The sequence below is a fragment of the Malaclemys terrapin genome, chromosome 11, assembly GCF_027887155.1.
Source record: "Malaclemys terrapin pileata isolate rMalTer1 chromosome 11, rMalTer1.hap1, whole genome shotgun sequence".
In the NCBI taxonomy this organism is placed as follows: Eukaryota; Metazoa; Chordata; order Testudines; family Emydidae; genus Malaclemys; species Malaclemys terrapin.
Genome location: NC_071515.1, coordinates 41,834,143 through 41,856,896, shown reverse-complemented (window position 1 = coordinate 41,856,896; position 22,754 = coordinate 41,834,143). Strand labels below are relative to the sequence as shown.

Below are 22,754 nucleotides of genomic sequence, written 5' to 3'. Positions count from 1 at the left end.
GGTTGATAGTATTAAGAATTCAAGAAATTACTCCTGGTCCTTCCCTATATATTCTAGCACTCTGCTGGCCAAGTATATTACTGGTTGGGTTTTGTTTGCTTGTTTTTTTTTTGTCGATGCCTACACTACATATTATTAATAAATAGTGGTAATAATAGCTATACTAAAATAAGCTTCCAGGCTTGTTTTGTTTTGATTTTTTTTCCTCTGGGCCTTTTATGGCCATTCATATATCATCCTGGAGCTTGTTCATTCACTATACCTGCAAATATAGACTCAGATTTCAGAGATTTATTCTCTCACTGGTATAAACTCGTTTAGTGCTGAAGGGAAATACCCTATCGAATTTCCTGCAAGATAGCACTTATACCCATATTGTCTTTCCAGTTTCATCTTCAACCACCGTTAGTCATCTCTGCATACATTTTACTGATTCAGCGTGGGTGGATCAGAGCAACTCTGTCTTGGCAGCTTTAGTAAAAGCTTTCCGTTAAACTAAATAATATTTAAACTATTTATATCCAAATCCTTGAATTGGATTTAAAAAAAAAAAAAAAAGAACCAATGGATGTGCAGAATGGGGGCTGGCCTATGTGGTTGAAATAATTTAGAGCCAGGTCTTAGTCGATGCAACTATTAGAGAAATGCATTTACAGCTCCATCTGTAGAAAGAAGAAGAATCTAATGGGTGCTGTTTTTGTTTTTGTTTTTTTCTATTTGGGTGAAGAGGCTGTTTAGCGTCCAACACTAGGGCCTTGTCTACATGGGAAAGTTTTACCAGTTATTATGATATAGTTTAACTGCTATCCCCCCACCAGCAGCAGCCTTGTGGACAGTCTTATTTCAGTGTAAGAGGATTTTTTCAGTTTAACTTCCCAAGTGACGTAAGCTAAATGGAAAAAGACCACTCTTATACTGTAATAAGGATTTCTGAACAGTGGGATGACTATGCTGGCTTAAATTCACATCTTAGTTTCTACTAAAAAAATGTTCCCATATAGACAAGGCTTTAAGTAAACTTCACACCTGCCCTTTCCTCAGGCATTGCAGACCTTGGGCCTAATAATCATTTACAGTCAAGAGTGTAAAGTGCTCTTCAGTGAGTGTAAATGTAACTTTAAGGGCTGGTCCACACTAACCCCCCACTTCGAACTAAAATACACAACTCCAGCTATGTTATTCACGTAGCTGAAGTCGAACTATCTTAGTTCGAACTTACCGCGGGTCCACACGCGGCAGGCAGGCTCCCCCGTCGACTCCGCGTACTCCTCTCGCTGAGCAGGAGTACCGGCGTTGACGGCGAGCACTTCCGGGATCGATCCCAGAAGATCGATTGCTTACCGCCGGACCCGGAGGTAAGTATAGACGTTCCCTTAGTGTAAATGAGAATCTGGCCCAATCTATCTGTCTACCTGCTTATAGTAGCACCTTTGGACTCAGCACACCCAGTTGGGCGTTCAAGATGGATTCTTTAGAAATAAAATGACTGTAGGAAGAGAAGCCTGTTTGTTGTACTGACCTTTATGGTACATCACTATTGTGAGATACATGGCATCCTTAAACCTCTTAGAGGTAACATTAATTATAGTAGCAACTTTTCCCTATCCCCTTTGCCTAAACAGCCAGAGCTCAATAGTGTGGTCCTGTCTCCTGTGTGACCTTATTCTGTAGTTCAGATAGGAATGCTCAAAATAGTTGCCTGGCCAAAATAGTTCTGAAACTCTTCCCCATCCCTCCAATGGACATCCATGCTGTTCTGATCAGAACATTGATATTTATATCATCACTTGAACTCCCAAAACGTTTGATGTTATCTGTGCTGATGAAGCATTTCTCCTGTGCTATGTTACAGGGTCTTTCCTTTAGCAACTTAAAAATAAATACCATACTTCATAGAGATCTTTTTCTCTATTGATATAAGATGCATACACGACTTTGGGCAAGTGAGAGCATCACAGATTATAAAACCATACTGTCACCTTTAATGGAATCTAGTTGCCTTTGAACCATCTGTATCCTAAATCCAATCTTTTCTTTTGATTTCTTTCCCAATATAAAGTCTGTTGTCTTGATCTAATACTACTTAGGGCTTCATTTCCTTTATATTTTGCATGCAGTCTCCTAAATATCTCCTCAAGGTAAGACACATAGTTACTTTATTGAGAACAATAATTTTTCTACAACTATTTTTAGAGTTAAAAAGAGTGGTCTTAAGCTTTGGAAATGATCAGTGAAGCAAAATCCAGTAAGTGTAGCCCATGTGCTGACAACAGCATTATTTGGTTCAAATATTCATAGTTTATACAAATACCACCTGTTCAGAGCAGATGGTAAACTGCCACAGAGCAAGTTAGCACTAAAATGTTGTTAATGCTCCATGCAAGCCGTGTGCTGGTTGTTTTGTGTAATTTTGTTGAGCTGTAATAGAGCAACACAGTCTGCCTGTGATTGGTAACCCTGGTTATTTTCATTCACAAATTCTGATTTGATTTTCATAAGAACAGCTGTATTGACAGTATAATTGAGACGTGCGAGGAACAATATACTTGCTATCCATATCTACCCTCTAAAATTAACTTTGTGTTCTATGCTGAAATGCCAAGAAGGTGGTATTTTGAGCAATGGCAGTTCAGCTGGGTGAGAGAAAGAATTGCTGGGCATCTAAACAGTCACAGAGGATAATTACAGTAAAAGCTGTGCTATCCGGCTCTTTACCAACCGGAACGCTCTAGAAATCAGCATTTCTGATATCTCCCAATACAAATCTTCAATAGGGTTGCAAAGAGTCCAGATCTGGGCAGCGCTCACCTTGCGTGGCTCCCAGGAAGGGGCGACATATCCCTGCTGCTTCTGGGCGGTCACCCCTTGCTAAGAGCCATCCGAAGTGAGCACCACCTGGATCTGGCACCCCAAAACCCCTTCCGCTCCCCAATCCCCTGCCCCGAGCCGCCTCGCGCACCCAAACTCCCTCCCAGAGTCCGTGCCCTGCACCCCCTCCCATGTCCCAGCCCTGAGCCCTCTCCTGCACCCAAACTCCCTCCCTCCATTGGTAAGTATAAGTCTTAGTTAACCAGAATTTTTGACTAACCAGCATCTCCCATTTCCCCAACATGTCAGATAACAAAGCTTTTACTGTAATAGCAATCCCAACAGTGGATAGGCAAATACTTCTGTGATCTGTGCCCTCATTATCTCCGACATACTATTTAATTAACTAATTAACTGACAGTGGTAATTTTTCTGTGCATTACAAAAACAGGGCAGCTGTTTTACAGTTTACTTCCTGACCTTCTTCAACATTTCATTTTATTTACAGGAAATGTTAAAAACAGTCAGATTTTTTTCCTCCCATTTTTTTTCCTCCCAGCAGTTTGGGGAGGGAACTCTTTTTTTTTTTTTTTTTTTTTAATCAGTTTTCAAGGTAAATGTATTTTAGTGACTGCTCCATGGACCAAGAACTGTGTTACCATGCAGAGAATCCTAAACAGAGACCCTGACTCTGTGAGAAGTGTTTAGCAATCTGTGATGATTTAGTAAAAGGCTGGATTAACAGGATTGGAGGGAGTCCTTGTCCTGGCAGGAAGATATAGGTGAAGTACACTTTGTTGCTTAGGGAAGGGGGTTGAGACAAGACCCAGCTATCAGACAGGAGTAATCGATATTAGGGTCAGAGAGATGTCACCCGTATTTTATGGGGCCATTGAAAATCAGCAATTGCCTAGTCATTGCTATTTATACCCTATAGTTGTACTTATAGGCATGAGTCCTTGTCTGTGGTTAGGGGAAAACGGGTTGTTAAACTGTATTTCACTGAAATTCTAACCTTGGCATTTTAGTTTATAGAAGAGAAGAGTGATACCTATGTGGATTTTTTATGTAGAACCTTTCATACATGAGCTGTCTCAAAGCACATTACAAGGTAACTAATTGGATATTGGTAATACAAAGGCAAACATGGCAGCTGTGATGTGGTCTGTTATACCTCATAAACAACTTTGAAAATAAGAAAAATTTTAGTGAAAGAAATAATGCTGGCTGGTACACTGAGCTAATACCATATGTTTCACTAAGTGCTAGGAGATCTTTAATATCTGTATAGACAGTCAGCAAATTTTGGAAGAAAGGACTTTTGTTTTTAAAGGATGGCACTTCAGCCCTCATTGCACTGTCAGGAATGAGTATATGAGTGGAAATCTTGGAGTGGAACTGTAACAATAAGGGGTAAAATAATAAAATAGTAATAAATGCTTCAATACATAGCTTGGAACCAAAGAACCTATTGTACTAATCTTTTTTTTTTCTTCCTTCAAGATGTTCAAAATTGTTAGTGTTTGGTTTTTTTTTTTTATTGTTTTTAAACCAATTTTAAGTAATTCTTGGAAACATAAGAGATCCACAAATTCTTAGTAAATTTGCTGAATGGATTCCCAGTATTTTCTCTGCTTTCTATTCACTACTTTAGTAATTTGGTGATTTAGTACTTTGTTTCTATACTGTAATGTAGTGCTCACTTGAGAGGTGCCAATGATACCCTGTGGAGAATAAGTAGCCTGCACATCCTTCAGATGGTCACTGTTTTTGTATTCTCTCAGCACACAGAAGGGCAGAAGACACCAGGTTTTGTTTCTGCAGTGCTGCGTGTGTCAGATTTTAGTTTTGTAAATCCCAAACGAGGGGTTGCGTGGATCTGGGTTCCATTTTACCTGAATTATTAATATTTGAGTGGTTCAGATCAGAAGATTTGGGTTTGCAAAACCCAAATCCAAACCATGGTGAATCAGATCCAAGTTCCATTGCATCAGAGCGGACAATGCTCAAAGAGGGATGGGGATAAAAGATTATTATCTGGGCTCTTCTCTGTTGTGAAGGACGATGCTGACAAATGGATTAACAAAACTGAAATTCTGCAGGCCAAGTCTGCAGAGCACCCACAATTCCTATTGAAGTCAGTAAGAATTGAGTGTTCAGCACCTCTTAGGGAACTGGCCCTTTGTAAATATAGGTCCCTAATGAACTATTGATAATGTGTATATATACACTAAAGAATGATCTTGAAAAATATTGTACTTTGCTCTCAGATTTGGGATCCAAGACGCTCTGTAAATCACCACTGATGTCTGAGTTTTTATTTCCAGATTGACACAATGGAGATGATGCGACATCCAGAGGAAACAACCAACATGAAGAGACAAACCGTGGCTTCTTATTTTAGGGTATAAAATGTAAATTTTACAAAAGGCATTTTGATTACATGAACAGATGATTAATCTAGTATTTGTGCGGCTAAGTGAGAGCAGTGGACAAGAGAGTATCTCTTGTCCACTCTGATGCCTCCCTAGACTTACAGAACTCTGACTCTTTTTCTTGCTCTTTCTTGTCACTTGACCATGGTGCTTCTCAGAACTGGCCAAAAATCTACTGGTACTAGGATCTAGGGCCTAGACAGTGACTTGCATTCTATGATTTCATAACAAGCTGCAGTTGAATATTCTCCCTCTAAAACACTATGGGCCAAGAATTAAGGCCCGTTTGAGCACACACAACTGAGTGTGCCGTTGTATTTGTGCGTACAAATATTATAATTGCAAATACCCAATTGTCCTTGCATCTTTGCTTGTGCAAGTGAGTTACTTTTTAAAATACTGGCCGTATGTCTGTTAATAAATAAGTAAAGTCAATCCATTTTTGCAAGCACCATTACAGAAGATAGAAGTAGTCAATCTGTCTGTAATAATTCTGTGATTGAGTTAACATAGGCTGTGCAGGTGAATTTATTACAATCAAATTGGTACAGAAATGGTGGGGTGGTTATTAAATGGGAGTCAGGTCAGAGCACTACTAAGATATGCTGATCCTGGGTTATTTTTTTGGTTTTAAGTGGTCATTGTAGGCGAGCGTAGCCTAGAGCAGCTCCCAAGCTACTGAAACACAGCACATAGTGGAAGAAGTGTATAGCACAGCACCAGGATCAGGGCAGTTCTAGTGGAAGCTTTATGCCACCTTGGCATACCAACCTGCCTGTGTTCTGTGGATTCTGGCAGTACCCAAGGATTTTGCTCTTTATAGTGTTCACAAATATTTTGCAAACTGATCCTGATTTCAGTGAAGTCTTTGTTTTTCAAAATGGTTTGTTGGATGATTTGGAGAAACAGTTTCCTATGGGTTGTTTGGAAACTATTCAATTCAACTATTCACTGTTAGAACGAGTGATTGTTTATCTTATGCTACGTCTACACTTCGGGGGGGGGGGGGGATCGATTTCAGATACGCAAATTCAGCTACAGGAATAGCGTAGCTGAATTCGACGTATCTGATCCGACTTACCCCGCTGTGAGGACAGCGGCAAATCGACCGCCGCGGCTCCCCCGTCGACGGCGCTTACTCCTACCTGGGCTGGTGGAGTACGCGCATCGATTCGGGGATCAATTATCGCGTCCCGATAAGACACGATAAATCGATCCCCGAGAGATCGATTTTCTACCGCCTATCCGGGCGGGTAGTGAAGACCAGCCCTAAGTAATATGTTATTGTTTCTGCTCCCTGGTTGGCTGATTGCAACTTAAAGCAGGAACATAATTAACTGTCTTCTTGCTCACAGCCAAATGGCAATACTGTTCATTCACAAATACACTTGTTTGCATGTAAATATAGGTATTTGCATACAGGCCAGCCATTTCTTAACCATTAATTAACATCAGGGGAGAAAGTAACTTAAGGGACTTACTGGTATGCAGGGCCAGGGTCCTGAAAAAAGGGGGTGGGACCCTCAACCGGAAGGGGAGGGGCTTCAGGCAGAAGGGGCAGGGTCTTTAAATCCCTGGGCCCTTTAAATTGCTGCCGCTACCCTGGGGCTCCGGCAGTGATTTAAAGGGCCCAGGGCGCCAGCTGCGGTAGCAGCAGCCGGGAGCCCTGGGCCCTTTAAATCACCACTAAAGCCCGATGGTATCGGTAGTGGCAGTGGCCGGGAGCCCCAGGGCTCTGGCGATGATTTAAAGGGCCCGGGGCTCTGGCCGTTGCCGCTACCCCAGGGTTCCAGCAGTGGGGCTCTGGGGGTGATTTAAAGGGCCAGGGGCTCTGGCTGCTGCTGGGAGCCCCAGGCCCTTTAAATCGCCACCGGAGCCCTGGGGCTTCCAGCTGCTGCCACTACCCTGGGGCTCTGGCAGTGATTTAAAGGGCCAGGGCCCTTTTAAATTGCTGGCCTGGGGAAGCTTCCCCCGCCAGTACAGTCGGCTATGTACCGGCTCTTGCCAGTACACCGTACCGGACTGGACCGGTTTACTTTCACCTCCGAGTAACATCCATTCACAGGAATGTTTTCAAATAGTGACTGATGAGGAGGCAGGAACCTTATTAAGTTGCATATGGTATTTTTGAAAACCAAAAATGTTTTCCAGTATTCTGCCAGCTCTTGATTTTATAGTTTGGATTAAGCTTCATAGTAAAGAAATTATTATAATTGATTTACCTCCAGACTATTAGTTACTTTTACTTCAAGCACAATAATAGGTTCAGACCTTGTCCAGGTATCCTGGGGTATGTAAGTCTGAGCATGTCAAACTCTAAAGATTTTCTTTATTGGGGCCTGATTTGGCAAGGCATTTTACATATGTGAGTGTAATTTTAAACATGTGAGTAGCTGCTGGGACTATATTTATTGCAGTCCCTGGAACTCTCAGTTAAAATTACATGATCAAGTGCCTGTGAATGGGGGCCAAGATGGCACATCAATATTGGAATCACTGATATGAAATTGCCCTTTCCATAAGCACTGCTTCTGTAGTTTGAAAGTCCAGAAATTACATGACACTGGGTGGTGAACTCCATTTGTATTATGTATTGAACTGTGGCTCAACTTGCCTGAGAGCAACCTAACATAATGCTTTACAGACAGCTGCCCTGCCCAGGAAGGAAGAACTATCACTAAGAATCCATCAAGACTGCAAACTGGGGCCATTCAACTTTGATCACCTCTCAACTGTTGCCCCACACCTTGAAACAATATTTTTTCTATATGGGGACTTGTGGGTGTGGGGACAATGAAGGCGGGGGCAGGGCAAGCATGGTAGGCAGGGGTTGAAGCTTTCAAAGTTAAGCACATGACATAGAAACAGAGACCCTATTTAAGAGCAGGGTGTTGCTCTGTATGTGTGTGGAGGGGGGGGGGGGAAGGGGGAAGCGGGAGGACTGACCATCATCACATATAGGAAAGACTTTCAGGAGGACGAGAGCAGGAGTGAATGCCTAACCTGCACCACTGACAGGCCTCATACTCACAGAAGGGGTGAGATCAGGTCAGGGAAGGATGCACCTCAGGACTTCTGTCTTCAAAGATCTGTAATTCTCAAATGTTTTAAGGGTAAAGTTTCTGTGGTTAAGAAGTTCCTTTGCTAAGCCTGTGTTCCTTGCTGGCCTGCTATATTGTTCCTGAATTGGTTGAACTAAAAGCCCAGACTGGCCACAGCCTAGATCAGGGGTGGGCAAACTACAGTACAGGGGCCGCATCCGGCCCTTCAGACATTTTAATCTGGCCCTCGAGCTCCTGCTGGGGAGTGGGGTCAGGGACTTGCCCTACTCCGGTGCTTCAGCCCAGGAGCAGTATCGCATGTCTCCCAAAAGCAGCAGCATGTACCTGCTCCGGCACCTACATGGAGACATGGCCAGGCTGCTCCGCATGCTGCCCCTGCCCCAAGCGCTGGCCCCGCAGCTCCCATTGGCAAGGAACCGTGGTAGGCCGCTGCTTCTGGGAGCTGCTTGAGGTAAGTGCTGCCCGGATTCTGCACCTCTGACCCCCCCTACACTCCATCCTCTGCCCCAGCCCTGATCCCCCTCCTGCCCTCCGAACCCCTCGGTCCCAGCCCGGAGCACCCTCCTGCATCTCCAACCTCTCATGCCCAGCCCCACCCCAGAGCCCACACCCCCAGCCGGAGCCCTCACCCTCTCCCTCACCCCAAGCCCCAATTTCATGAGCATTCATGGCCCGCCATACAATTTCCATACTCAGATATGGACCTCGGGCCAAAAGGTTTGCCCACCCCTGGACTATATGGAACTCTGGGGAAGCATACTGGGTGGGTTCAGGAGGTCTGAGACACTGATTTTGGGGTCTAGACCAGCTGAATGGCAGTACCTAAATCCTAAAGAAGATTGTCAGACAAGAGGTTTGATCCTGGGAATGTGCTGTGTAGACCCAGAACTAGAAACAGTGACTAGACTCTATACAGATCAAGTTGGCTTGGATTAGCATGGGATTCATTCTACTCTGAAACCAGTCATTGGATCCACTTGCGACAGATTTGTGACCAGACAATGGGGTACTCAGCCAGATTATAACAGTACCCATGTTATAGAAGTATCCATGAGTAGCAGATATTTTAATTACTTAAATATATTTTTCATTCTAGTAAAATTTGGTATGTTCTTTGTTATATTGCTTGACCAAATATGATGGATGTTAGAATTCATCAAAAGTTTGTAAAAATTGAATTTTTCAACAGAAAATGTCTAAATGGAAATTTGCACCAAAAATCAATTTTCATCAAAATTTTTAGTGTGTTCCTCAAACAACTAAAAAATTTTGGTTTCCAATAATTGTTAAAATAATTTAGTTTTTGTTTGTTGGTGGCATCTGAAAACTGGGGGTAGGGTTGGGACTGGTTTTTGGATGTTTGGCGCTTAGGTAAAAATGAAAAAAGTCAAAGAAAAACTTGAATGAAAATGAAAAAAAAATTAATGAAAACATTTTCTCAGAAAAAGAAATAATTTCCCAGCCTTTCTATGTGATATCTTCAGGCATGTACATATAGTTATGGATATTTATTGCTTCTTTAAAATAATTGTACTGGGGTCTCTTGTCAATTGTATGTTTTTTTTGTGCTTTCATTGCTAGTATTCTCTGATGGATCTTTTATCCAAAATGGTGGTTGGACAACCTCATTTTGTCCGCTGTATTAAACCAAATGATGACCGAGAGGCATTGAAATTTTCCCAAGAAAGAGTTCTAGTACAACTACGGTACACAGGAATTCTAGAAACTGTCAAGATACGTCAACAGGGTTATTCTCACCGCATCCTCTTTGAAGAGTTTGTGAAAAGGTAAAACAGGTCTCTTTTTGTAACATGATTCTCCCTTTAAGACTCCATTCAGTAAACTGTGAGTTCTTGGACACACTGTGTTTTGTTGCAGAAGATTCAGTAAATGTTGGATTGTACACCTGATTCTGGGCCTGATTCTGCTCCCAGTTGCAACACTGAAAACCAGCAAAACCCCGCTGAGGTCAATGAAGTTACACTGGTATAAAACCAGTGTGAGACCAAAATCAAGCTCTTAATGCTCTATACGAAAAAATGTTCCCATCATGTGTCCCTGTGACATGTGTAAATGAACACTTGTATTACAAGTACAGAGAAATTAATCACCCTTGACCATTATAAAAAGACATGGTTAGAGATGGAACTAACACAAACCTTTATACAAAATCTCTCAGAGCAGAGTGTTCAGTCTTGTCTACATTAGAAAGTTTTGCTGGCAAAAGCTACCTTTGTACACACTACAAAGCTATTTTTGGCGGCAAAACAAAACCACCTCAAGGAGAGGCATAAAGCTTTTTGCAGCAAAGTTAAAGCAATAAAGTGTCAGTGTAGACACTGCTGTTTGTTTTGTCGACAGAACTGGCTTCCACCAGTATCCCACAATGCCTGCCATGACCACTCTGCTCACTGTTTTGATCTCTGCTGCCATGCAGGCATGCGCCCCTCCCCTTACAAAGCTCCAAGTATCGGACAGCTGAGCCTGCTGCTCTCTTTGGGGAACAAAGAGCAAATCATTAGCGTGGAATGCTCCTGTTCTGCCCTGCACTAGGAACACAGCAGCAGGCAGACTGCTGGTGTGGGGAGTGTGTGGGGGTCTGCTGGGCTGCTGTGACATTCCTCAGCATGGAGGGCTCACAGAGCTGCTTAGGATGCTGCTCCAGGCAGCTGAGAGAGTGGGAGAACTCAGAGGGAATTACAGAACCGCAGGCAGGCAGGCAGGCAGAGCAGGCTGCTTTGGGAGAGACTGCTGTGCCGAGCAGAGCTGGGGGCTGACGTGGGGGTTGTCCCCTCCCCCTGCCTCCGGATAGGTCGGTCAGCCTGTTATCTTCCCTGTCCCAGACACACCACTCTCCTCTCCCTCCCCCCACACACTTCAGCTGAAAAGGGGGCTGACAATCTACTAGGATGCCCCTGGAAGGATGGGATTGAGAAACCTGCATAATGTGACACCGTACCTGCCCCATGAGGCATTGCAAACCCTTCCCAAAGCACCCTGCGGCCAGTTGCAGAGTGGGATAGCTACCACAGTGCACTGCTCTCTGTGTCGATGCAAGAGCTGTTAGTGTGGATGCACTCTGTTGACACAAACACCGAATGTGGACATGCAACAACGGTTTTAATTAAAGTGCTTTAATTAAAGCGTCATAATTTTTGCCGGCGAAACTTTGTAGTGTAGACAAGGACTCTATCTCAGGCTGTCTGCACAGCACTAATCAAATAGTGGCAAAAAACTAACCACACCCCATCAGACATTTTTCACCATTGGTGATTTCTGCTACATGACAACATTGCAGTGGCTTTGTGGATATTGCTCATTCAGCTAGATCAGGGGTTCTCAAACTGGGGTTCGGGACCCCTCAGGGGGTTGTGAGATTATTACGTGGGGGGTCGCGAGCTGTCAGCCGCCACTCCAAACCCTGCTTTGCCTCCAGCATTTATAATGGTGTTAAATATATAAAAAAGTGTTTTTAATTTATTGTGGAGCTCGCACTCAGAGGCTTGCTATGTGAAAGGGCTCACCAGTACAAAAGTTTGAGAACCACTGAGGTAGATGAATGTAAAAAATGATTTATAAATGTTTTTGTGACTAAAAACATCATTTGATTTGCTGTGGGTTTTTCTACATATGAACGTTATAGCATTCTGAGTTGAAGTTTGAATTTAAATTGATATAACAATGTAACTCCCATGTAGACACTCTTAATCCTGCAGAAGAGCACCTTTTTGGCTTAGTTTATGTCACTTTGGAAGGGGTTTAAGCTACACTGAAAAAGCCTCATTCAGGAATGAGGGCCTATTCTGGAATACGAGTGTCCATATGGGGGTTATAATTACACCTTTACCCCAATATAACGCGACCCGATATAACACGAATTCAGATATAACACGGTAAAGCAGCGCTCCAGCGGGGCAGGGCTGCGCACTCCGGCTGATCAAAGCAAGTTTGATATAATGCGGTTTCACCTATAACGGTAAGATTTTTTGGCTTCCGAGGACAGTGTTATATCGGGATAGAGGTGTATATTGGTTTCACTATATTGGTGTCGTTATAGTTATAGCTAGGAAAACCCTGTGACTTGTGAGCATTCTGACAGCCTCTGGATATTTGTGAAAATGTTTGTGTCTCCTAGAAGCATCATGAATTTTAACACAAGTGTTTATTGACCTGAACATTTGTACTGGAAGTACCATAATTAATTATCTGTAAATCAAACCTGGATGTCTTTCTAAAAGATGCTCAGACAGAAGTTCTGGGCTTAATGCAGGAATCATTGGGTGAAATTCCGTGGTCTGTGTTATGCAGGAGTCAGACTAAATGGTCTTAATGGTCCCTTCTAGCTTTAAAAATCTCTGAATCTGTGAATTATTTGCTATTCATTATTCTCTTGTTTAAAATATTTGTCATCTAGTCAGGGATCAGAACCAGTACCAGGTGACAATGTTAGCAGTGAATAGCTAAAGCAAACACTTCACAAATAACTCATAGTCTGAAAATTGCTCATCCAGACAATACAGAGAATATTCATGAATCCAATCAAAGAAAACCAAAAATTCATGAACAATCACTAACTAAATTTTTAATGACTTGTTATGCTAAGGGTACGTCTACACTGGCACTTTGTTGGCCGAAAAGCACCGATGTGAACAGCACTTTGTCAGCAGGAGCGCTCTCCTACTAACAAAGCCGATGCTGCTTGGGGTGGGGGGAGCTTTTTGTCGGTAGGAGAGCTCTCTCTGCAGACAAACAGCATCTACACTGTGCGGCTTTTCGTGGCACAGCTGTAGCGGAACAGCGAGGTTGCTAAAAGCTGCGTAGTGTAGCCATACCCTTAATGAATATACAATAGGAAAATAGATTGTGAAGGAAGAGAGCAAGAAAATAAAACAAGAAACAGATTTTTCAGGTAGGAAGAGTTCTCTGTTTACTAAAAGCACTCTACATTTCAAGTCTAATTCTTCACTCATTATACCAGTTTTACATTGGTGTAATTCCATTGATTTCACTGGGGTTATACCAGGCCCTTCATCTTTGTAGTGTTTTATGAACATTAACTAATCCTCAAAGTACTTCTGAAGAGAGGTGAGGGAGAATTAATGGGCTTGATTCTTCTCTCATTTACACCTGAGTACATCAAGATCAGGGCCGGCTCCAGCATTTCTGCCACCCCAAGCAAAAAAAAAAAGTCGCGATCGGTGATGGCAATTGGAAAAAAAAAAAAAAAGCCGCAATCGGCAGCGGCAGTTCAGTGGCAGGTCCTTCGCTCCTAGAGGGAGCGAAGGATCTGCCGCCCCCAAATTGCCGCAGGTGCCGCGCTCTCCCTTGTCCGTCCCAAGCACCTGCTTGTTAAGCTGGTGCCTGGAGCCGGCCCTGATCAGGATTACCTCCCTTGAAATGTAGCTGTAAATTGAATGGAGAACAGGGCCAGTATTATCAGCAGGCTTCTCCTCTATAAATGTACAGAATTAGAACACAACCTTGAAAAGCCATGGTAAATCTAACACAATGTCAATTGCAGATTTGCCATCAATGCAGACAGGTGCAAGTTGTGTTTAACATCTTGTCAAAGGGTCCTTAGGTTTGTGGTCTAACTTGATGTAATTTTCTAGTGAAGAGAATCTAAGTAGGGAAAATGAGGGCCAAGAGATAGTTGATTTGCCCAACACCATAGGGCACTCAGTATTCGAGCTCAGAATATAGGCCAGGAGTTTCTTGCTCCAGCCCTGTCTTCAGACCACACCTTCCCACTTCTCTTAAAACAATTTCCATATCCCCTACGTAAATTTTTTTAAGCTTTGCTAATTATTTTTATAGGTAGAAGAGAAAGCAGGCTCCCTTAACTAGCAGCTCTGATTAGTCAGGTGTTTTTAGGCATTGAAGTAGTTGAAGACATAAAAATATTTGAGAAAACAGGTCAAATGCTAAAGAGATTGGCACTTCTTTGTTCATAATCAAAAAGCTATTAAGAACAAGAGTTTCAAAATGTCAGTAAATCTGAGGATATCAAAGATTTTCTAAGCCAGCAAGTTAATTGGTATTTTGATCCTTTTGAGCAACTTAACAACAAAATAGATGAGCCAGCAGTTTCCCCCCCTTGATGTTATTAAACAAATAGGTGTGCTGCTTATCTTCCTGTTCAATAGTGGTGTTTTGTAAACTCTTAGCAGGAAATCTGAGGACAAAACAATCAAAGTCAGGGAGCAGAGCCATTCAGGGTTTATCAGGTGGAGGTAAATAAAAGATAAAGTCTTGTTTAATGTTATTCTTTTCTGTCTTCTGTTTTCAAGTAGAACAGATTATTTCATAGTGTTGCAGACCTGGAAGATAGTTTATTGGGTTTAAAAACAGATAGTGAAAAAGAGCTTAATTCTCACCCATTCACACACTGCTTCCTTAACCAAGGATACAACCGTCTGTTATAAAATATATATCTATGTATATCCCTTCCCTTGAAGTAGAAAAGAAGTAATCCATTAGCCATATAAACACAACTGAATAGTATCACTTCCAAGATCCTCACAAGCATGTGAAAATGTGACATTAAGTGTTGTATAACCAGTTAGGGAGGAAAAAATAAAAGATAGCTGTGATTTTCTTATTCATTACCTTCTTCTCTGGTTTCCTATCCTTTGTCATAGACTGTCTCACTCCAGGATTGTGACAGGGCACACTACTGTTCTGCTTTTCCTGAGAGCATTGCCTCCTCAATGGCAGAATGATGATATTATTATTATATCACTGGGATGGCCCATGCAGGTCCTGATTGTGCTAGACACTGTACAATATGCAAAAAGATACACTGTTGGTCTCAAAAAGTTTACAATCCATAGCCTTGATCTTACAACTCCAGCTACCCAAGATGGCTCATGAACCTGTAGAGGCACCATTGACATTAATAGATTTCCTAGGGCACAAGGATCCACCCACACAAATTCTGTGATAGGATTGGGTTTTATGGGGGAGGAGGGAGAAAGAGGAGTGGAAACCACTGCATTTAATACTGCTCTGCCATTCTAAATCCCTAATATGTTTTCATCAATATATGCAATCCTCAAGCCATGTCCCCTCAATATGTGCTTTTGTCTAATCTCATTCATTAATTCAAGAACAGGTGAATGAAATTAAAAGGCAACACATTTACAACTGAGAAAAGGATATACTTATTTAAAAAAAAATCAGACTGTGGAACTGATTTCCACAAGGTATTTATAAGGCTCCACAAATCTAGAACCTGGGCTTGTAGAGCTCCTAGTTAGCTGACATCTCCAGACTGCCACCCCAGAGCAGCTATAACTAACTTGCACTCCACTTCCCATGAACCGCTGTGGACTCAAACCATGGGACGTTCTGCCTTGAGGGTTTGACAGAGAGCAGCCTCATAACTCCCTGCCCTATATAAACCCAAGGGGCATTCCAGGACGTGTGCAGGCAACAGTTTGCATCTCCTGTAGCTGCCATGACCATTCCTTCTCCATGCATCTGAATTCCTGGATTTGACCTTGACTTGATTTGGATTTTGCCTCCTGGCTCAGACCCTGAAACTTGGCTCAGTCTCTGGCCCATGGTATTTACTCTGGCCTGCAACCTGACCATAAACTCCATCACTACTCTCAGCCTCAGGTTTTCCCCTGCTGTGACTCTTGGCCCTGACTGCCCTTGTTGGGATCTTGACATCATCAAGGACAAGAGATTAGTGGGATAAAATAGATTGGATATTTATATGAATAATAAAAGCATCCTCAGTTACACTAGATACTTATTTAAAAAGTAATATAAACCATCCTGCTTCCGGTGGTAGTTTTGGAAGAAATGTCCCTTATATAGGCAGTTTATTCCATAATCATCCACTGTGGGATGATGTGGGATCTCTCTGGTCCACAGATCTGGTTTGGTATTGCAGCTCCTATGGTTTGTTTGGTTTTTCAAATGGAGAGCACTTCAGATTGGAAAACTTGGAGTGAAATCCTGATCCAATTGAAGCCAATGGGAGTTTAGTTATTGATTCAATGAAGCCAATATTTCATCTTAAATTCTGTAATAAGTGGCAAAGTGATTGGCACTCTTCCTTCTGAGTCAGCACTGAACCAGTGCCCCAACATGATGTTTGGGGACATGGCTTTAGTGTCCTGGCCCCACTGAAGTCAGTGGGAGTTTTGTCATTGACTCCAGTGGGATCAGGATTTCACCTAGTTGGTCTACCCAAATGTCTCTTGTAAATTAAATGTGATAAACTAATGTATCTTCCAGATCGTGTTCCTGGACTCTTGCCATGTGTTGTGCACTGTTAAACAGCTGCAGGGTAGAATTTTACTCCAGAGAGGTTTGCAATCGATAGGTGGACAAAAATGACTGCCTATGTGTAAGTATGTACAGAGTCACTCATGAGTTATGTAGGGCATCCCAAATGAGCACCACTGAAACTGTTACACCACACCACACATGCATGTAATCTGCGTGGGTATGTCTACACCTAGAGCTGGGGGAAAGGGGTGTTTCCCAGGCTGAGGAGATACACTTGTGTTAGTTCTCACCAAGCTAGCTTGCTAACAATAGAGGGTAGCTGCAGGCAGAGTGAGCTGCGGGAAGGTCCAGCTGCCCCGAGTCTGTGTCTGTCTGAGACCCTAGGCACACATACTCAGGGCAGTTAGCTCATTCCACCGCTTGCGCCACTCCAGCTACACTCTTTTTGTAGTACACTGGCTTAATGACAGCTAGTGTGTCTCTCTTCGACCTGTGAACCACACCCCAGGTTGAAGGGTAGACAGACCCTGTTTGCCACATCCTTTACAGAAGAACTGTTTTAGCGATCTTGTAGAGGGATTTTTAAAAAGTCTTAAAAATATTTTTGCTGGTACATTTTTCCACATTTTCCACCGGTAAAGCCAGAGTCCCTTAGAACCAGGTGTTCAACTGTACAGGCATCAGAATGAGAGAAAAATCATAGCCAATACAACTTAGAAATCTCTGAGAATTATAGTTTTTTACATGCACAAAAATGCCATGATTTGAAGGTCCAATATCTCAGGACCTACCAGGGCTAAGAACAAACATTGTGTCCTGTTGGAAAGTTGGGAATCTCCCCTCATAGCTAGGGATCACCTCGTAATGGGTTGAGATACTGGACCTGAAAACTTTCACTGAACATTGTCCATTCTGCACTTCATACCAGTGTACTTTGGGGTAGAGATTTGATTGTGGGAGGGAAAGGGTTAATCATTTCTTTGGTTGTTCGAAATGGCAGCTCTATGCAGCTGCTCAGAGGTCTGGAGTGTTAGAAATGGACCTTTCTCAGATAGGCTAGAGGGCGGAGTACAGACCTAGTAGTCATAGGTGGATGATAAATGCAGTTTATCATATGAGGGGGCCAAAAAGAAAACGTCAAATGTTTATTTAAAGGTCAGTTTAATCTAATGTGGGACAACAAACACTCAAATTCCTCAATCATAGTCATAGGGTTACTGGACGGTGGCACTCCACGGCATTTACATACTTTAGTGTGATTGGATTTCTTTTACGTTTAAGGTTAACTCTAAATTTCCCAGGTTTATAATGCCTGATTTTGGGATAAATACAACTTCTTTGTAATGTTGTTTTACCCTAAATTACTAAATTACTTAATCTTAACTCCATTTTAACATATTGTTTGGGAATATTATAAATATATGTGTTTGCACATCAGGCAGCATAGTTTGTAAAGCAATGTAGGAACCATTTGGTTCAAAAAGGCTATATAAATATAGTTATCATTAAAGCCATTCAAAGTGTATCTGTATAAAACCTTCTGAAGAGGGATTGCCTTCTCTTTAGCTTGCAGTCTTGCTGCTCTTACAAATGTGACTAGTCAAGTATTTTTAGGTGCTAAATAACTGAATACATACAATACACAGGAATTTTGCAAATGGGAACAGGCAAATTTAGAAAATAAAATATTCCTTTTTGCACCAGGTTGCATCTAAGTTCAAATGTTTTTACTTCAAAATATTTAGACAACAGACTTGCATCAAAATTAGCAGCCAAAGGTTTGTTACTGGAAACTCAGCACTGCAGTTTATTTCCTATTTTATTTTAACTAATTATTATCATAGACTCATAGAAATATAGAACTGGAAGGGACCTCGAGAGATCATCTAGTCCAGTCCCCTGCACTCAAGGTAGGAATAAGTATTGTCTAGACCAGGGGTCGGCAATGTTCGGCACGCGGCTCGCCAGGGTAAGCATCCTAGCGGGCCGGGCCAGTTTATTTACCTGCTGACGCAGCAGGTTTGGCCGATCGCGGCCCCCACTGGCCGCGGTTCACTGTCCCGGGCCAATGGGGGTGGTGGGAAGCCGGGGCCAGCACATCCCTCGGCCCGCGCCACTTCCCGCCGCCTCCATTGGCCTGGCATGGTGAACCGCGGCCAGTGGGATATCTGAGGATATCTCCTCAGTCAGCTCCTTGAGTATTCTAGGATGCATTTCATCAGGCCCTTGTGATTTGAAGACATCTAACTTGTCTAAGTAATTTTCGACTTGTTCTTTCCCTATTTTAGACTCTGATCCTACCTCATTTTTACTTGTATTCACTATGTTAGACGTCCAATCACCACCAACCTTCTTGGTGAAAAACAAAACAAAGAAGTCATTAAGCACCTCTGCCATTTCCACATTTTCTGTTACTCAATGAGGGGGGAAAGACAATAACAGGCCTACTCTGTCCTTGGTCTTTCTTTTGCTTCTAATATATTTGTAGAATGTTTTCTTGTTTCTCTTTATGTCCCTAGCTAGTTTGATCTCGTCTTGTGCCTTGGTCTTTCTAATTTTGTCCCTACATAATTGCTAGAAACTATATAGGCCTAATTCTGACCTCAGTTGTACTTGAGTAAATCCCGAGTGACTCCATCTTGTATGTGATTTTTGTAGAGTTACTGTGGATTTACTCATGTAAAACTGAGGTCAGAATTAGGCCCAATAAGTAGAAATTCTCAGAATTTCAGCTGCTCTGGATAGCCTCCGGATGTTTTGGTGCGTATCTCAATTGAGCCACATTTGCCCTCCCTCTTCCACCATGTACAAGATTGCACAGTTGAACAGTGACTCAAGTGGGTGTTTCACTTTCTTCTAAAGCATCAGGTACTGGCCATTGCCAGAACCAAGATGTTAGATTAGATGAACTGATTGTATGATCTCATTTGACAAATCCTGTGTTCCAACAGGGAGTGAGCCTTAGTACATGAAGGCAGATTAAATAGGTGCCTACATCAGTGTGATCTTCTCTCTCTCTCCCTGCCTCCTCCCACCATTCCCCCCCTAGAGGGAGAGGTGAAAGTAAGCTGGTCCAGTCCGGTGTACCGGTAAGAGCTGGTATACAGCCGACCTTACTGGTAGCAGCCGGGAGCCCTGGGGCTCCGGTGGTGATTTAAAGGGCCCGGGGCTCTGGCCACTACCGCACTAGCAGCCAGAGCCCCGGGCCCCTTAAATCACTGCTGGAGCCCCGGGGAAGCAGAGGTGGCCAGGAGCCCCAGGGCTCCAATGGCGATTTAAAGGGCCCGGGGCTCCAGTCCTTTAAATCACTGCCAGAGCCCCGGGGTAGTGCTGGCGGCAGCCGAGAGTCCTGGGCCCTTTAATTGCTGCTGGGCTGTGCTGAACGGCTGGCTGGGGGAGTGTGGCCCCAGACCTGCCCCTTCTGCTTGAGGCCCCGCCCCTTCTGCCTGAGGCCCCGCCCCTACCTTGCTCAGGACCCCGGCAGCCCTGCATACTGGTAAGTCCCTTAAGTTACTTTCACTCCTGACAAGAAGGGACAGAACACCACACCCAGAAGGTGCATGGGTTACAATATAACAAAAAAGGCAGGAACCAGATGGAGACTGGATATCTACTAACAGAAAAAGAGAAAAACTAGAATTGGTCTCAAACACTGAACTTCAGGGGTGATCCAAAATCTAGACCTCAATTCTAGACCTGGATTTTAATTTTGGAACCCAAATCTAAGTACCTTTAAACTTTGGGACTATTCAAACTCCAGGACCATTTCTGGAAAAAAGTTCTTACACAAGAGCATTTAGCAATGAGAAAGGACTTGCCAGTCTTGCAGCTCTTTCATATGCTATGGCGGCGACACTTCTGTTTTTACATTTGATACCATAAACAAAAAAGTTTAGTGTTGTTGCTTCCAACAGGAAACTTGACACTAAAGGAAACTTAGTTAACCAGTTCGTGGAGCCCTCCATCCAGTGGCTGTACTTTGTAAGAACATTTGACAAATTTAGAAAAGCACAGGTTAAGTTAAACAAAGCTTACATGAACCATCAGAAGACTGACTATGGATAGAACACTCTCTTTAGACAAAAATAAATTCCCAGCAGCACTCAGTTAATAAAGTGCATAGTTGTTTTTTACAAGATTAACATTTTATAAATAGCAGGCAGTCAACATAGCACTCAGGAAAAGCATTTGGTACTGAAAAGTGGCATTGCTTTTACTTACAGTTCAGCTATATACTGTTTCATAAGGATAGCAGTGGAAAGTAAGCCATGAACAGTTTGAAATACAAAGTTGTATAGGAAACTAAATAAGATGGTAATAGGATTTATAATGTAACTAAATTATATGGTCAAGTCCATAAGCTAAATACCTCAAAAACTTGTATAACCAAGAATTTTTCACTATGTGACCCTGATGTAGCTTCTAAATTACTAGGATGCCAACTGTAATATATTAATGCACAGAAGATTATTAGATGTTGAAAGAATATTTGATATTAATTACAAAAAAGCCAGACGATCTGAAAACTATTCTATACTTTTATATGCCCCAACCCAACCCACACAATAAAAAATACATGGATTATTGGGAAACTGATATACTCTTTCTAAAGAAGTATGAAAACAAACTTAAGTTATCAGTATGCATAAATCACATGAACATCCAGTGTTATTTATGACAGAACTTATTTAACTCTACATAAATTGTATACTGTGGGCCAGGTTGAAAATAGATGTTGTGGAGCTGCAAACTAGCAGATACCTTTTGGGAAATGTTGGGGGTGTTTTGATTGGGTTTCACCAATACAGCTCAAAAGCCCATCACTCTTCTGGGGATTGACAACATTCAGGGCCTGAGACCTGAAGAAGAGCTCTGTAAAGCTTGAAAGCATGTCTATTTTGCCAACAGAAGTCTCTCCGATATCCTGGGACCAACTAGCCTACAACACTAAAAACAACTTTAACCTTAGTAATAACCTAGATCCACTCCTTTATTTTCTCCTGAATGTAGCACTGCTCTCCATAGCTGCTAAATGATATCACCCTTAAATTTCCTTCATAAGTACGTGCCTCAATAAATTATGAGATATGGCTGGTATGGAGAAATTCACTGCATTAAAAAAGGTACTTTAATAATACATAATCTGCCACCTTTCATTACACAGTGTGAACCATGTCTTCAGTCGTGATGCATCAGCATAGCTCCTCAGTGTGTCTGTTCCAGTATTGTCTACAATGCTTTAGCCACTGGTTTGTTACCCTTTGATCCTAATTCACAATTTTAGTGGTTCTTTTTTCTTTCTTGTGACAATTGGTGCTGCTCTCTAGAGATTAACTGAAGCTAATATTTGAAAATCATATTCTCCTCTTTTCTATCCTCCATAATAACTGTCCATGTTTTCTTTAGTATGAGTTAGACTGTGCTCTGTCCTTACATGGCTGCATGTTTCAGGCTCTCGCTGGTCACTTCCCCTTCCTTGGATCTTAAGGGGCACCTGGTTGCTGTTCCTCATTTTATATCTCAGGGAAACAGTTAGCTAGGCCTGTCACCCCTCCATCAATAGGAGTCTAAACCAGAGGTGGCCAATCTGTGGCTCCGGAGCCACATGCGGCTCTTCAGAAGTTAATATGCGGTTCCTTGCATGGGCACCGACTCTGGGGCTGGAGCTACAGGTGCCAACTATTCAATGTGTCGGGGGTGCCCACTGCTCAACCCCTAGCTCTGTCACATGCAGGGCCGGCTCTGGCTTTTTTGCCTCCCCAGGCAAAAAAGCCTCCCGCCGCCCCCCACCCCAGCGCGGCAGGGGAGGGCACTGAGCCCGGCCACAGGTCGCTCTCCCCGACCGGCTGGAGCCCCGGAGGGAGGGCGGCGAGCCAGCCGGGGCTCCGCTCTCCCCGGTGGCCAGAGCACCGGGAGGAGGGTGGCGAGCTGGCTGGGGCTCCACTCTCCCTGGCGGCCAGAGCGCCGCGGGGAAGGTGGAGAGCCCGGCCGGAGCTCCGCTCTCCCCAGCGGCCGGAGCCGGAGCACCGCACCGCGCCGTGCCGCCCCCCCTTCAGGTGCCGCCCCAAACACAAGCTGGTGGCCTGGTGCCTGGAGCCGGCCCTGGTCACATGCCCTGCTCCCACTCCACCCCTTCCCACCCCCTTCCCTGAGTCTGCCATGCCCTCGCTCCTCCCTCTCCTCCCCAGAGCCTCCTGTACACCAC

At 43.2% G+C, this 22,754-nt stretch overlaps 1 protein-coding gene across 1 annotated transcript in view; it reads left to right on the top strand.

Annotated features, from left to right (window-relative positions):
- Positions 1-22,754, top strand: part of MYO3B (myosin IIIB) — a 328,398-nt gene that overhangs the window by 189,629 nt on the left and 116,015 nt on the right. The window contains exons 26-27 of the mRNA XM_054043283.1: positions 5,136-5,213; positions 9,887-10,092. Coding sequence (XP_053899258.1) covers positions 5,136-5,213; positions 9,887-10,092 — 284 coding nt within the window. The remainder of the gene's footprint in view (positions 1-5,135; positions 5,214-9,886; positions 10,093-22,754) is intronic.